General features: G+C 30.2%; 1 protein-coding gene across 2 annotated transcripts in view; it reads right to left on the reverse strand.

Moving 5' to 3' along the window:
• LOC142322836 (dual specificity protein phosphatase CDC14C-like) overlaps positions 1–18,157 on the reverse strand; it is an 86,941-nt gene that overhangs the window by 24,014 nt on the left and 44,770 nt on the right. For both annotated transcript variants that reach the window (XM_075361908.1, XM_075361907.1), the window contains exons 9-11: positions 17,080–17,359; positions 10,346–10,479; positions 2,808–2,996 (exon numbers count right to left, since the gene is read on the reverse strand). In XM_075361908.1, coding sequence (XP_075218023.1) covers positions 2,808–2,996; positions 10,346–10,479; positions 17,080–17,359 — 603 coding nt within the window. The remainder of the gene's footprint in view (positions 1–2,807; positions 2,997–10,345; positions 10,480–17,079; positions 17,360–18,157) is intronic.

Raw genomic sequence — 18,157 nt, forward strand, 5'->3', positions numbered from 1 at the left:
CATAATTTGTAAGCTATAAATAAATAATACTAGACAAAGAATTAAATCATATCATTGTCACATATTATGACATCATACCTAATACTGAAGAGTGAGCCTTCATGGACAAGATTAATCATGTCAGTGCAGGTCAAAACATGTAGCTGAAAACACAGCTGTGTTGTATGTATTAAGCACTGGATTTAGGAATGAATTAATTTTGTTTAGTCTTATTGCTGTCTTAAGTTTGTTAAAAATGCTGTCATAATGCCTCAAAATTGTGAAAAATGATATGGATGCCTTTTTTTATTTACATTTACCACAAAAACGAATAGAAGAAACATTAGACCTTTAATTAAAAAAGCATATCATTTGTACTTTCAATGTAAAATTGGTGATCAGGATAAGACGTGGGCTCCTCATACAGTATGCACTAATGTTCTGTATATTTAAGAGTATGACTGAAAGGTACATGGAAGGCTTTGCCATTTGATGTACGTATGGTTTGGCGTGAACCAAAGGATCATGTAACTGATTGTTACTTTTGTTTAACAAGTATATCTGGAATTTCTAAAAGATCTAAAAATACTATAAAATATCCTTCATTGCAATCTGCAATCAGGCCTGTACCTCACAGTGAAATTATTCTAGTTTTTGAGCCACCTGTGAATGTACGTTTCAAAAGCAGAAATGAAAAATCAGGCAGTACTGAAGAAGACAACAATGATTTTGGATTATATTCCAATAAGCCACATCCTATATCACAAGATGAATGAAATCACTTGGTTAGGGATTTAAATTTATCAAAAAATCAAGCTGAACTGTTAGGATCAAGAGTGCAAGGTGGCAATTTACTCCAAAAAAATACAAAAATTTTGGGCTTTTGAAGCCAACAAAAAGAACTTTTTCAGTATTTTATTGATGAAAATAATTTGGTTTATTGCACAAATATTGATAGGTTTATGTTGCACTTAGGACAAGTTCATAAACCTGAGGACTAGCGCATTTTCATAGATTCGTCCAAGTATAGTTTAAAAGAGGTTCTACTACACAACAGTAACAAATATCCTTCGATACCAATCACTTATGGTATTAATTTGAAAGAGATGTACAATGTAATGAAAGACGTTCTTGAAAAAATAAATTATAAAAAACGTAGCGGGAACATATGTGATGATTGGAAATTATAGCTATCTTGTTAGGCATGCAGTTAGGCTGTACTAAGTACATGTGTTTTCTTTGCGAATGGGACAGCTGAGCTAGGGATAAACATTGTTACCAAAGAGTGGAAGAAATGAGACAACTTAACTTCAAATGGGAAAAATAATATTCATGAACCCTTGGTTGAACCCAAAAAAATATTTTTACCCCCTCTCCATATCAAGCTAGGACTGATGAAAAATTCTGTAAAAGCAGTGAAGAAGGATAGTCCCGAATTTTTGTACATCAGGCAGAAATTTCCGAATGCAAGTGAAGGAAAAATTAAAGAAGGAATATCTGTTGGTCTTCAAATAAGAGTTGGTCAAAGATGATGTATTTAACTCATGTTAAATAATGTAGAAAGTGCAGCTTAGGCTTAAAGACGTTTGCAAAACTTTTCTTGGCAAACAAAAATCCAACAATTACCACAATATTGTTAATCAACTTCTTACTTAATACAGAGCTGTGGAAAGTAATGTCTTTGAAAATACATTTCCTCCACTAATATTTGGATTTTTTCTGGACAACCTCAGAAACATAAGTGACAAACATGGTGAAAGTTTCCACCAAGACATTTTGGTGATGAAAAGCCGCTATAAAGGGAAATGGAATACTAACATGCTAGCTGATTACTGTTGGACATTAATTCAGGATGTGCCTGAGGGTATTTATAAAAGAAAAGCATCAGTGAAATTATTGTAACACAGGTATGGCTACACAAAATTATAAATTTTACAGATTTTAACTATATTTTCCCTTAATTTTTTTTGAAGCGTAATTTATTTACACCCAAGGGTGATAGAAAAATTGTATTTGCCGATCTCTGTAATGTATGCAAAAATACAATTCAAGAAATGGTATCACACTTAGAGAAACATAAAAAAATTTTTTTTTTCTATCAGTGTTATTAATTAATTTTGACAGCAATTCCTGTGCAAGTTCATAGAGTTCCCCAGGTATGTCAATTTCTCTACTTCCTTACACTGCACTGTTTAGGAATAAGTTTTCTCAACAAATTATGCTAACATTAAATTTCTATCTTCATTAGAAACAGAAAACAGTTAAAAGTATGACACAGGATGGAGAATCTAATAGTGCTAGTGATATGAATTTTAAGCAACTACATATTATAAATTCTTATTTGAAACTTCTTTCTTACAATTTTATCACATGAATCATTTGGAAATTACATAACTTTCATTCTTTTCTTCAAAATCCCAGCAAAACATTTCTTTATCAAAATTAGTAGATATCACTTATGAGATGATTAGAATGCAAAACCTACATTGAGAAAAAAACATTGTTTTATTAATAGACACATCATTTATAAATTTATGCATGGATCTATATATCAAACTGAACTCAAAAACATTACTGCCTGCTTGTGCTGCTTGCTAGAAAACAATGTGATATAGTTTACTGGCACATCACATACAAAATTCAGTATTTTTTAAACATATCTTGTATCCAGAATTTTACTTTATAATACCACGGTAAAAAAAATCACAATATTGCTGAAATGAAAAATTATATTACTGATTAATATTGTCACACTAAATATCAACATTTTATACTAAGTAATGAATAGAAACAAAAATTCAAGCATTAATAAATTTAGTACTATTTACCTTTTGTTAATCATAATCATAGATGACCTTGATGTATGCTTATGTGGTTGGCTTTGATGTGATACCGGTGGATCAGCAACTTTAGCTACCTTAACTGGTAAACCAAATCCTGGTCCAGATGAAACCGGATTACTGGCACTGCTCAAATTTTGATTTTTACTGCGACTGGTCATCCTTCCATTAGTTGTACTGCAATGATATAACATAAAATAAGTAATCAATAAAGCACAGGATAAGAAATAATTATGGATAGATGCATTTTGCTCATCTTTTAGAAAAAATTATGGATACTACAGTACTACTGACAATGCAACATTATCTGCCTAATCCATGATGAAACAACAGAATAAAAATAGATTTTCTAATTTGCAATTTCTTCATAAGCTTGCACTGTATCTATGAGATCTTTCAGAACATTGCAAATATGATGAGATTGAAAAAGGACGCAAAAATGTAAGAAAATTAAACAAATCAGATGAACTTGTGCAAAAAAAGGCATCAGTGTCTCTTTTTTATTGATTTGTATGGTATTTTGGATGCTTCCAGAATTGCACTTTTCTTGATTCAGAGCTAGTAGGCAAATCATTGCTTTGTTAAGCAATGTTAATACACATTTTATATATATTTTAAAGAATATAATACTGTTTAAAATCTTTAATAATTGATCCTATATTATTTCTACTTCTTCTTTGTGTGTCAGTCCTTAAAGGATGTTGGCAATCCATATGACAGTAGCAATTTTGCTGACTGTGGCTCAAATAGTTCTACAGTTCTAGCATTATATCAGGTCCACAATTACTAGCCACTTTCTCTGAAGTATTAACTGATGGAAGGAATCCTCATTAACTCTCACAGTGGTTCATTATATGTCTCAGATATTCAACTTTTCTTCTTTTAAATGTTTTTTTAATTTTAACACCTACTTAACGCTTCTTCATTTGTTACATAATCAGTCCAGAAAATTCTAAGAATACACCTACAGGAATTCATCTGTTATTACAGCCACAAAGTACATCCACATGATAAAGTAATTGCATGAAAACATAACACCATGAAGACATGACACCCTATAAACCGAAGCTTAGTGTCCACAGTCAGGTAATGGCTTCTAAATGTATATTAATCTTAACAAAAGCTGGATGCATAAGTTAATTTTGACAGAGCGATTCCTGTGCAAGTTCATAGAGCTCCCCAGGTATGTTAATTTCTTTAATCTCTGCACTGTTCATCTATGGATCAAAAGACCAAGATGTGTTGGAAATTAGAATCCAACAACAAAATGGTGGTTGGGTACAGTAAGGGGCTATCAGTGTTAAAATATGATGGGTTTGACCAAACCTTGAACTACCATCCTTGCATTAACTAGTATAATTCAGATTCTTTGGCTTCCAATTTATCATCCTGATTTGAATCTAATTGAGATGAAGTGATTAATTGTGGAAAGACATGTATGCAGATCATAACCCAAAAACCTTTTTGTCAATATTAAAAAAAAATATTATCTACATGAAAATAGGATTAATGAAGTAAATAACAAAAATTGTAAAACCTCTTGTTAACAGTCAGTAACAGAAAATTACAATATATTTTATTAAATTATTACAATATATTACAAAATATAACAGACATCTGCAGAAAGCAGCTAAATATTTTCTTTACAGAGAGAACTGAAAATTAATTTTCATTCATTGTTATGCCAGATAAGTTGTATGCCAGATAAGCTGTAACTAAAAATTCAAGAAAATAAAATTAAAACAATTATAACTTATCTTATAAGAGAAAGTAGTTACAGATCAAGTTGAATGAAGTAGAAATTTGTGGATGGAAGTAGAAACTTATATTTTTAAAATATAAGTTTTTAAACATCATAAAATCAAAAGTCCATTTTTCCTCTTTATGGTAAAAATTATTGTTTATTAAGAAGCTGTAATGGATTCATAATAATTTTATTTACTATTTGTAGAGAAATTTATTCTTTATTGTTTTAGCAAAGGAAAATAAGCTAATAGTATTACAGCTTCTAACAAATGGAGAGTAATACTTTTAAGTTGCAGTAATTAGTCTTTGATCAGTTTTGTTCTGACCAAAGAAGAAAAAAAAGATAAATTTCCCATAACACCACTCTTAAGAAGGTTAAAAACCTGGCGTTTCATGATCACTATAAATATTCTCGCTCTTTTTTCCCAAAAAGTTGAAATTCAGCACGAAAAATAACTCGGACATTCTATGGAAATACATCTTGAGGTTCCCTTAAGATCACATAAAAAAAAACAAACCTGTGATGTTTCACATTTACTGAGGCACATAACAAAATGTTTTTCTGAGCCTAGGTTAGACTTGGGGGTCAATGACCTTTTTAGTATGCAATAAAGATAGTTAAATTATATCTTACAAAATGTGAGGCACTGTAAGAAACTGTAGCCTTTCACCCTGTTTCAAGATTTTCACAGAACAGCACTCACTACCTGTTTTAGCTTTTGCATTCTGGGTTGAACTAAAATAGGTCTTTTATAAGCAGATGTATTAACAGTAATAACAATTTGCAAATAATCAATCTTGTACTGATCACTGATTGTTGTACTCTGGTAAGACTTGGATTTACTGTATGTTCAGTATTCATACATTTCCTATCAAATTTAATCTATCTCGTATTATGAAAGTGTCATGTCTTAAAAGACTGCAGCAGTTCAGGTCTTCAAATGTCAAAATTGTAATTGTTTCTAAAAAAATGCATGTGATATGATAATTGAAAAATGTTTCTTTGAATTTATCAGTATAAAAAAATTTATTTTATAACTGTATTTACAATTTTGGAAATATTGGGACTCAATAATGGTAGTGATTAAAAATAATCAGATAAACTGTAAAAGAAACTTAAAAACTGTGAAAAAGTGATGACTTCTTATTGAAAACTTTCAAGATCTTTGTAGTTTAAAGTACAAACAAGTACCATCTCATGGTATGGCAATTATTGGAATAGTATAAAGTTTAGGCCAAAAAGGTTTCCATACAATTAGAGTACAAGGACTTTATGGACGTAATACACTGATGAAGTTTTTTTTAAAAACAGAAACAATATAGTTTATGGAAGAATAAATGAAGAAGCTTCTTTGGTTGACAAAGTGCATCAACAACTGGTTAAGAAGTGTGTGGCTGGATTTAAGAAAGGACTACTACAATTTACAATGGAAATGAAGTAGGTACATTTACAATTTAACTCCTGATAAAACATAAACAAATTTGCAGGTGAAAAACATGTTGGTAGGCTTGTTAAAAGTAGATTCAATATTTTATTGTGTGTTAACATGAATGGCAGCACTACATGAAAACAACTATTAACAAGAAGATTAGAAAGCCAAGGATTTAAAAATGTGAAATGTCTTCCTGATAATTACATAGCTAACAAAAGGACATTGATAACATCTACAATTTTTTAAAAAGAAATAGGCAATGGGATGAATCAATCTGAAAAGAAAACAGTAAGATTTTACTGTTAACTGACAATTGTCAAGCTGATGTTCAGTTACCTAATTTAACATAACATATAAAATTATTTTCTTGCTGCTGAATTCTATATTTGTGTTTACAAGTGATATATTTGTGTTTATGAAGCGATTATAAGTTTCAAATCTTATTTTTATTGGCCTGTGGTTTTAAATTTGATAAAAAAAAAAAATCCTGCTTAAAAATCTCACATCAAAATTTCTATATTCAACACAGTTTGACTTTTACGCGGTACAAAGAAAATACATAACGTAAAAGACAATATATAACCGTCAAAGCAAAACAGGACTTGCCAAATTTCCATATGTCAGTAATGATCTTGAAGGAAAGCTTGACTTTATCTAAATGGTTTCAATTAAAAAATCTACAAAATGGCACTTCATTTTCAGATATTCACTAGACAAATTTGTAATAGATTGTAACTTTTGTAATTTAAATGAATAATGAAACCATAAAAATATTTCTAGGACTGTACGAGATAGTAGTGATTCTGAATGAAATGAAAATACAGCCACTAAGTAAACTTTCACGTGGAAAGATGAAGACTTTGTATGTTTTGTCTGGGTTTCCAATAGCAAAGTGATAAAAAACAGTTTCAGATAAATGAAGTGCATCAGGAAAACAATTTAGATAGCAAACAGACTTTTCCAAAATAAAGCATATTGATTTTCATTGCTTATTGTATATACATAACTTTTTTATAATTTTTTGTTCTTTTGCTAAAAAAGAAAACAGAATCCATTTTGTAGTTTAATTTTCAAGGTAAACTTGTTTAAATTTCCAAGATTCTAGTGTCTTACTTTTTTCTAAGCTGAAAGGACTGTTTATTAACTTAATTGACATATGAACTTTTAATGACAGATACAGGCAATGCAAAAAATTCACAGGTAGAACCTTTAAAACAAAAATTTATTTATTTACTGCATTACAGTATTTTTAAAACATCATTGCAGTGTAGGATAATGTTGTAAAATAGCGCACAAGTTAAATAAATTCATCAATATTTCATCATTTTGTTGAAAATTGCTTTAAAACAATTTCACACATTATTTTTTATTATTTATATATATTTATGAGGGGTGTTTGATAAATCCACGCAAAGTGAAATGATAGCGCTCATAATATATATTGTTGAGGTCATTCTTTGTTTCCTGTAAACCAAGTTTCACTCGGATACATTCATAATATTATTGTTGCCAGTCGTTTGAGTCAATCAAGTACTGAGATTTTTTAAAAATGACCAAAAGAGAATCACGTATAGTGATCAAAAATTACTTTTTGAATGGCAAAACTGAAAAGTCAAACTGGATAATTATTAAACTGGAGTCAACTCCATCAATTAAAACAGTTTACAAGTGGTTTGGTTATTTATAGAGTAGTCATATAATCAAAAACAATGCTGAATGTTTTGGATGGCCTGTTGAAGTTACAGCTGCAGAGAACAAAAGGTAGAAAGTGTGTGAAATTGCTTAGACAACAGAGATCTCAAATGAATGAATCCATTATATTTCACACAAATACTTGCATAGGTGAAAATCATCTGCAAGATTTTTGTCATGTTTTCTCACAACTGATCAAAATTATGAACAAGTAAACATTTTTAAGACAGTTTGGGAACGTTCTAATATAATTTTTGTGCAGTTTCATTAGTTGATGCGACTTAAACACATCATTACCATCCTGCAACCAAGGAAGAGTAAAAACAGTGGGTTGCAGTGGGGAAATTACTCTAAAAAAGGTGAAAACAGTCCATTAGCAGGAAAGATGATGCCACTATCTTCTAGAATGCTTGTGGTAAAATTTTTATTAGCTCTTTTGAATACTGACTTCTTTATTGACTTTTTGAGAATATTATGCATCTTTGCTGAATTGTCTAGTTGAGGAAATAAAGAAAAAAGGACGGTTCTTTTTCACCAAGACAATGCACCTACCAGCTTACTGTCTGCAATTGTGTCAGTAAAATTGTTCAAATTATGCTATGAATTTCCACATGTTGGATGCATCTCTATCTAAACAATTGTCACAGAAAAGCCCGGATATCACAAATTGTGTGCAAGGTGGGTACTGAAAATGCTCACTGACCAACACAAAGAGCAAAGAATATGCAGTGGATGAGCGTTTTTGGACTGCTATCGACAAGATGGAAATGATTTGTTTTCCCACATTGTTATGGGCGACAAGACGTGGATATTCTATACCAACACAGAATCGAAACAACATTCAATACAGTGGTGCCACTCAAGTTCCCCAAAACTGGAAAAGTTTAAGCAATCTCCGTACTCAGTTGAAAAATGTTGACTACTGTTTTTTGGGATGAAAAGGGCGTCATTTTGGTTGATTTCATGGAACGTGGATCAACAATTACAGCTGACATGTACTGTGAAATGTTCACCAAAATTGAAGATGCGGGAAAAACTGTCGTACGGCGTAATCCTCCTTCATGAGAATGCATGTCCTCACACCAATGCTTTAACCAAGATGATTCAAGATTTTTGTTGGGAACCTTTTGACCACTATCCATATAGTCTCGACCTTGCACCTAGTGACTGCTTCCTCTTCTTGCATTTGAAAAAGTAGTTTGGTGGACAATGGTTTGAAAATGATGAGAAACTCAAGCTGCCGCTGTCAACAGGTTCAATTCTCAGGCGGTGAACTTCTATGAAAAGGGGTTAAAGAAACTGATGCAGTGTTACAAAACGTGCTTAGAACTGAATGGCATTATGTAGAAAAGTGAAGTAGATATGTAGTAAACTAAAACTGTAGGTAAAAATCTTTTCTCACGAGTTAATTTTTTTTAATGACCAAATGGCCCTTAATTTATAATATGCCTCGTAAATTACAGAACTCCTATTTTTGGTGACAGCAATTTATTGCCATCTAATTGTCTGATAAGTTTACAACTTTTCCTACCCTGATAACACCTAATTACAGAAAAATAAATGACTAAAAAGGGTTTGACTGGTTAAAATCAAAGGTTTGATAAAATTTAATAAATTGCAAATTTTTAATAAAGGTGAGGGATTATGTTAGATTTTGTATGACATAATTTCTACAGGTATTGATGATTGTATACTGCAGTCCATTATCTAGCTTAAAATACTAATACAAAAGTTACCATGTTAAATTCCATGATTTCATGATAAAACACTTACAAACACACTATCTTGTAACCATGATTTTAATATTTAATTCAGAGAACTTAAAATGACACGAAATAGAATTATTCAGAAATGGGATTATTTTCTGAATGGATAGCAATATTTTCCTTGTCATATAATCTAACAATAAAAAAGTGAAAACTGAAATGATTATAACAGAATTTTCACACAGAAGATTTGTTTTCAGCCAGTTTATTATTCCTGTAACACTTTTCTTTGTAAATTTCTCATTCTCTCATGTTTCGTACTCCTTTCATATTGTTAAATGTTCGTTTTTGAGCAGTCACTATACATATCAGTCGAAATCAATGCTATTAGGTAACAAGAAAACCACAGCAAATGAATCCTGCTGAAAATATGTTACAATAATTTGTCTTAGGAAATACAGTAAACTACCCTGATCAGAGGCAATCTTTTCATAGGTTTTATTGCCCTCTCTTCTTCTTAAGATTCTTTGGAAATTGCGTTGGCTGCCATCCAGTTTCCAACAGTGACAGCTGTTGACATCTTCCAGCAGCCAGCAGGGTAGCATTTTTTTATGTGGAGCTCAGTGAGATTAAAACTCTTTCAGGTGATCAGTCCAGGGACTGCTTGTGAATCCACATAGGATATTTAGTGCAACTCCTCACCAGGAGTTGCACTAAAAGTCACATTAGTGACCAAGTTACCTATCAGGACGCCAGCTCTTCCTATAATTCTAAGTTACATTAATTACATTTTTCTGTTATGCTCAACATTATTTATTATCAGATATTTCCACAGTGCTCCAGTACTTTAAAATTTTTATGAGAAAAAACAGTAAACATGAGGAAAAATGATAAAAATAATAGAACAAATTATTTGTTCTAAATATTTAATTAAGACCTTTCAACTTACTGAATAGGAGTTGTGTTGATAGACCGTGTATGGGGATGTTGTATTCTTCGTAATGCTTTTATATGATTTAATCTGTCACCCTGAGTCAAACCACTATTACTTCTGCAGTGCCTCAATTCTTTCCAATTAGATTCCTGAAAAACAATTACATTTATTATAACAGTAACAATGATAAATAATCAATAAAAATTTTTTTTACACATACATATATCTACAATCACTAATCTGCCTCTTAACAGAAATGTATATTCTACCTGAAATACATCACCTATATTATAATTGATACAGGTAATGTATACCTGTAATAAAATACGCTATTTTAAAACAAAATATATTTTTATTTTGCTTGAATTTCAAAAAAGAAGGGGAAAGTATCATCTAAAATAATGTAGTTTAATGCTAAAGCATTGTGTGGGATGATGGGTGCGATGGGAGATACTATCTCCCTTACATATTTGTATCGAGACATAAACGTCTCGGAAGTGGCAAGTTGAAAATAAAAGTTTATGAAATAGGATTAATGCTATAAAAAATCAAAAACATGTTTAATTAATTAATTTCCAGAGAATACTAATTTTAAAATAACACTGGCTGCACGTGTGTTTTAGTCAGGAAATTTCTCATGTCCTCGAGTTAATATCTAAGAAAAAAGTATGCTATATTTACTTTCTGTCACTAACAATAATAAATGGTAACAATTTATACTGTTGCATACATTAGAAAAGATTAAAAAGCAACAATGATTTTAATTAGTTCTATTCAGAACTTACTGCTTTAGGGAAATTTGAATGTTTCAATATTTATAGAACATTGGAAGAGTAAATGATAGTTTTTTTTATTACTAACCTACCTTACTAACCACCACTAGCATTACCTTATATGCAATGCTGATCTAACCATTTCTTAGATAACCAAGTGCATTATGTTTGCAAAAAACATAAACTTAGATATATTTTCTCTAAAATTAATAAAAACTTGGCGATGACAAATGGGGGGGGGGGGGGGGGGGGCAGTAAATCTTGAGTCCTCTGTTTTCTATTTATCTCTGTAAAACAATCTATATACTGAAATGTGAGTTTTTTACAGATAGTGTTATACTTAGCTCATCTTAATGCTCTTTTTTTCAGTTTTTCTTATAAACAGGATCAATATTTTACTCTTCTAGTACTTTAAATTATCTGGTCACTACATCAATTTCTTGATATTTAGTTTCCTTAATAACCAGTTTCTCTTCCAGAATCCTTGTATAAAGACAAGGAAATAGTGTTTGCGTAACGTATGTTACGCAAGTTTAAATTATTGTTCGCAATTTAAAAAACTATACATCTTCTTTAGATGTTCTCACTTGCGCTGATGGAAAAATAACTTCTACACTAACACCAGGTACATCCATCAGAGTAAAAAAAACTAATTGGGGACTAGAAAAAAAAACAATTCTTTCAACTGAATACTGTGCTTTGAGTAAATCAAGCTGTATTCCTTCTTTTGCGATATTGTAAAATGTGACCATGTATGGCTTTCATGCAATACATGTAGAATAATTATGTCATCTCTGTCACTCATTGACAATACCTAGAAATCATTTCTATACAATTTGGGATATGTGGAACTCAACAAAAACTAAACTGCTTTCCCAAACCAAACACTTTACCAGATACCTTGTTTGTTGGTCTGCTTCTGTGTTTACCATAATGATTTTCTTTTAATTATAGCAAAAAGTTAGATTTCTATCTAGAACCATTCATTACATTGACTGAATAATAGATGACTAATAATAGATGAATAATTGACTGAATAATAGTAAAAAAAACTAATTGGGGACTAGAAAAAAAAACAATTCTTTCAACTGAATACTGTGCTTTGAGTAAATCAAGCTGTATTCCTTCTTTTGCGATATTGTAAAATGTGACCATGTATGGCTTTCATGCAATACATGTAGAATAATTATGTCATCTCTGTCACTCATTGACAATACCTAGAAATCATTTCTATACAATTTGGGATATGTGGAACTCAACAAAAACTAAACTGCTTTCCCAAACCAAACACTTTACCAGATACCTTGTTTGTTGGTCTGCTTCTGTGTTTACCATAATGATTTTCTTTTAATTATAGCAAAAAGTTAGATTTCTATCTAGAACCATTCATTACATTGACTGAATAATAGATTGTTGATGGTGGAATTATTGACCGATACATTTTTTTAAAAGTACTATACCTTATATCTGTTGAAAAAGTGATTCATCTGATTCTTTTAAAAGATATATTTCAAAATAGCTGTTAAACACACACATATAAACCTACACATACACCAGCAAGTATTTTGATTCCATATTGTCTGGGTTTCTATGGTAAATACTATCTGAATTTTGTACTGATCTTGAAACAACTTGACTGTCTATATCTTATCAAAAAATTCCTTTTGGTACAAGGTAGTCTATAGCCTATCATGCTTCTTTCTTTCACATTATTAAGTAAACTCCCTGTGAAGTTAGGCAAGCTTGTTCTATCTCATGAGTAGACCAAAATACTCTAGATAGTAGAGCTGTCCATCACCCATAGTTAGGTGAGACTAATGTATTTAATCTTACCAGCTGAGTAAAATGTATCTAACACTACATTAATTCCTACTTCATTGTTAAGCATATCATTTTCTCCAAAATAACTTACAAAATTTCTGAACTTTTAATGCTAGTAAATTAAATACGTTAAGAATTCAATACTGTCCGCGACAAACAACAGTCGATGTTGTATTTCACTCACTGCATTTCGACTGGTTTATTCCCGATAAGTGAATAAGAGTAATTAATTTAATACATCATATACTAATATACACAGTGAAAAGTAAATGGTACATGAGTGTATTCATATAATACCTAGCATAATCTGAAATTTGATAAAACTCAAGGGCCACTCTCACACCTTGACAAATAGTTTTCCCTATAAAATAGGTATGGTCAATAACTTTAGAATAAATAAAACTACATTTAACGAAACCCATTTCTATATTACAAATCTATTTGTTATACCACTAAAAAACCATCACGTAGAATATTTTGTATTAAACTGCACTAATAAAAATCACTTTTATTAGAACAAGAAGCCTTTACATTTCTAATAAGGCTTTTTATTATTATTATGCTTTTACAGCCAACATGGGACCACTTAAGTCAATTTTAGTTGGATCTTTTCTGAGAAAAGCGTGTTATTTTACTCTTTTGAGCTGCCCAGTATTTCTTCATCCGTTCAGATCTTGCTTTCTTTTCTTCATCCGTAAACACCCTCTTCGTTGTATTTTGTCGTTTGTCTGTCTTTTGTTTAAATCTAATGCTTTTATCTTTTAGCTTTGTAATTTTTCCAGTTTTATTCTGTAGGTCAGTCAGGGAAATTCCCAATTCTTTCATATCTTCTCTAATTTCTTTGATCCATCCTACTTCTAGCTTTTGGAACCAGAGCTTTTCAATGATATTTCTTGACAGTCTTGTTTGCGGTGTCCTTATGAGATGACCGAAGAAAGAGATTCTTTTTTTCCACATAGTATCAGTAACAGGCTCTATTTCTCGATACACCACCTCATTTGGCACAATCCACCATTGGCCTTCTTTTTGGTGTTTTTTATTGATACACGTTCTGACAATTCTCCTCTCTATTTTCAGAATTTTTTCAATTCGGTTTTTCTGAGTGATTTTGAAAAGAGTCTCGCTTCCGTAGGTGACTTCTGGCTGTACTACAGTTTTATAATGTTTAAGTTTTGTTTTAGCAGAAAGGCATTTTTTGTTATATGTTGACCAAGTTAATTTTTGGGATTTAATCATTTTATTTGTCCTGTTTTGCCATGTCACTTTTTCATTTAAATTATAAGTTATTATTTCCCCTAGATATTTAAATTGTTTTACTATTTTAATTTTCTGATTGTTTACCGTAATGTGCTCTATTACCAGAGGATCTATGGCCATTAGTTCAGTTTTTTTGAAAGAGATATGAAGCCCTATCTTTTGTGCTAGGTTTTGAAGGCTCATGATTTGTGTTTTGGCTTCTTGAATATTATTTGCTAAAAGAGCGAGGTCATCTGCAAATCCTAGGCAATTTAGTGTGATGGAGTTTTTCTTAGTACCCATTTTTATATTTTTGGGATTTATTTCATACCATTTTCTCATGACAAATTCAAGGGCGCAGTTAAAAAGGAGTGGTGAGAGGCCGTCTCCTTGCCTCAATCCAGTTTTTATGTAGAAGGGTTGAGAGAGTTCACCTCTGAATTTCACTCTGGACTGGGTATTGGTTAAAGTTAATTTTATCATGTTTACGAGTTTAGGGTGAAGGCCCAGGTTTCTCAGAATATTCAGCATGGATGGTCGGTGTATACAATCATAGGCCCTTTTAAAGTCGACGAAGGTGATTATTAGTTGTTTTTTCCGTCTTTTATATAAGTCCATCATAAGTTTTAGGGATATTATTTGCTCCGGGCAACCTCTCCATGGCCTAAATCCCCCTTGGTATTCCCCAAGTTCCAGTTCATAAGGCTTTTATATTATTTGAAAAATGTTAATTTGGTCACATACCTTGTAATTACTACTTGGATCATCACAGCATTATATTCTTTTTTCCATTGTAATACAAAATATATTTATATTAAAAAGATTTTTGGGTTCTTCCAAAAAAATATCTAGATAATTTATCTCTCTTATTTTTAACTGCTCTTCATCCAATCCTTTCAAATATGGTCTGATATGAAATGATCTACTAGATCAGTATTTTTAACAAAGAGCCACTGGTTAGAAACAATTTTTTAGTTTTACTTCTTTATCATTAAGCTATACTCTGGTCTTATTTTCATTAATACTGTTGTATCTTTTTGTACTATGTGTTTTTGTAATATGTTTACGTTACGTTCTACTGCAGTATTATTTGAACATCAGTTTTTTCCCCTTTAATTTTGGCACTGAACATATTCATGCTGGTTCATGTGGATCTGTGTGATGGCTGCACCTCATCCAAATCACACAGATCTACTCTGTAGGCAGTTGTTTTTGGTTCAAGTAGTAGAATTGAGAATACTGTTGTGTTTTGTTTATTGGTCTAGCTTAAACTATTTATTTTTAATATTTTAACATTTATATTAATAAAATTTAAGTTATCTTTTAATTTTCAGAATTAACTTATTTTAAAACGTATTGAAATTATTTAAATACTTTTGTTTCAGGTAAAAGTTCCTTTATCTTTCAAATTTTCTATATATTTTTTTTTTAATTTTATTGTCTATTTTTATTTATTGATAGATTTATTCAATGTAATGTACTTTAAAACTATCATAGCAATGACAGATCTTTATAAAAATTTATTCCTCTAAAGCTATATTTCTTATTAGGTTTCATACTTTGTAATTGCAAAGTTCACCAGTAGTTCATTTTGTAATCTTGTCTGATTACTTCTATTCCCATCATCTGACCTTATTTTTTAACCAAATTACAAACACTGAAATAAAACACTTTTTTGCATGTTTCTGTTAATACATTAAGTTCTACTTTACAGCAAATCCATGTGATCCAGGCCTGTAGAGAGGATACAGCAATTAGCATTCTTGATGGGAATATACTGCCAAGATCTGCATTATCACCCTCTTTGGGGTTCTAATCAGTATATTTTAAAAGCATTAAATAACTATTATAACCCCTCAGTCTTCAGATATGAAAATAATTGTTTAGGATGGTGAATTAAATAAACTTAAAGATCATCACAGCGTGTTAAGTTGCTATTCTCAGACTGTAATATCAAAATTTTAATAAATCTGTCATTTGCAAAACATTACAATTTTTTCTTTAGAATGGAAGAATATAAACCACTTAATATCAACTTAATCAGTCAAATATCTGAATCACAATGACTGTTTATCTTCTGATATGTATTTTACATTTACTTTTGCATATATTTCATAAAACCCTAAATGGCAAATGCCAAAAAAACCACATTTTCTTGAATTATTTACAATTAAAATTTATACGTTGTAAGTAATTCAGAATAGTGCCATTTCCCACACTGATACAAGGCACCATCTAAAAACTCAATTTCTACATATCAACATATATGACTTATTAAAATCTTTCCTTTCTCTCAATTGTCATGGGTGTATCCAGCACAATTTCAGTTTTGCTGGATTACACTAACATTAATTTTTTACATTTACTTCATTTCAAAAATGACAATAGGTGATCAGTTTTTGGCGAATCAATTTTTTTAGATTCATCATTTAATTTTAAAATGTGTAATTTCAAAACTGCTTTTACTTAAAAAATTTCTGTTTAACATGAATTATATAAGATTATATTTTAAATTTTATACTATTTATAAATTTTATTTTGTATTGGTATATAAACAAATTTTCAGTAATTAAACATTTTTAGTTATCAATGGTAAACACAAAGATGGCATAAAACTTAGCCATTACATATGACAACACTAGTAATCATAATAATATATAGTCAAAAGTGTCATACATTACCACTATGCCAGTCAATGATCCAATCTTTGTCGGCAAGCTAAGCTTTTTAAATAATTAATTATATCCCTCATTACTATACTTAGCATATTAAAGAATCACATTAACAAGCAATAAAAATGAAATTCAAACTATTAACAGCAAATCTGTAATTATAACAGCAGGTTGTTATAAGAACAATTATCTGAATAGCTTATAGTTATCATAGCTAAAGCATAAATTTCAGCAATAAAAAAATTACATTAACAATATCTGAAGCAGCAAATTTTTTCCCATTATCAATTCCATTTTTACTCTTATCCTCATCTTTTTGATCATCAATTTTCATAGTATCTACTTTATGTAATATTCTTGAAAGAGTATCAGAAGCTTTCTTCAGTTTCTGTGATGATGTCAGTCTCTTGTTTAGAGCCTTAAATTTAACACTGTAGAGCCCAATTTTATGTTCAGGAAATGCATTCGGGTTTCCTTTAATTAATTTTCTATATGCATCACCATCTGCCCACATTTGTGCTTCTTTTCTGTAATTAAATCAATAGATAAACAAACTTGCAAGTAAATAAAAGCATTGATACCGTGTTAAGCAAAAATTAAAAAAATTGTTTTGTTAACACTTACAGTATAAAAATTTTATTTTAAAATCTTTACATACATATCTAGCCATTTAAATGAGATATATAACTTTTTTTTTAAATGATTGTAACCTAAAAAAAGTTTTCTTTTTAATTTACATAATTTTTCAAAATGTTCTACATTAATTTAGCAGGATATGCATAAATAAAATATGTGTAAGCTGATTAAAATAATAATAAATATGAGAATAATGTTGACTGGCTTTAATTGTTTATAGCCTAAGGTAGCAAAAATATTTATTACAAACCAGCTATAAATGTATAAAAATCATTCAAGCTCATCTCTTTATACAATTACCATCAAACAATATTTTTATATGAATTTGTGTATTTTCTATGTCATAAACTAAGTTCGTCTCTCATCAGCAAATTATACACCTGTCATTTTTTCTACATTTAAAAATTTCCTTTTGCTTAAAGTGATAGTAAAAATTAAGAGTAAATTTAAAACAAAAATGAATCTACCAAAAAAAAGTAAAAACTATGTCCCACACCAATTAGACTTCAACTGATAACAGTTTATATAATTAACTTGAAATAAATTTTGAAAAAATTTTCTGAAAGATATAAGAATTGTGTGTAAAACTGCAATATTATTTCATCAAAATAGCACAATAATTCTAAGTAATAATAATACTTCAAACATTTTTTTTGTCCAACATACATGGGTATACAGAGAATGAAGAT

This window comes from Lycorma delicatula, chromosome 4 (genome assembly GCF_047948215.1).
Source record: "Lycorma delicatula isolate Av1 chromosome 4, ASM4794821v1, whole genome shotgun sequence".
NCBI lineage: Eukaryota > Metazoa > Arthropoda > Insecta > Hemiptera > Fulgoridae > Lycorma > Lycorma delicatula.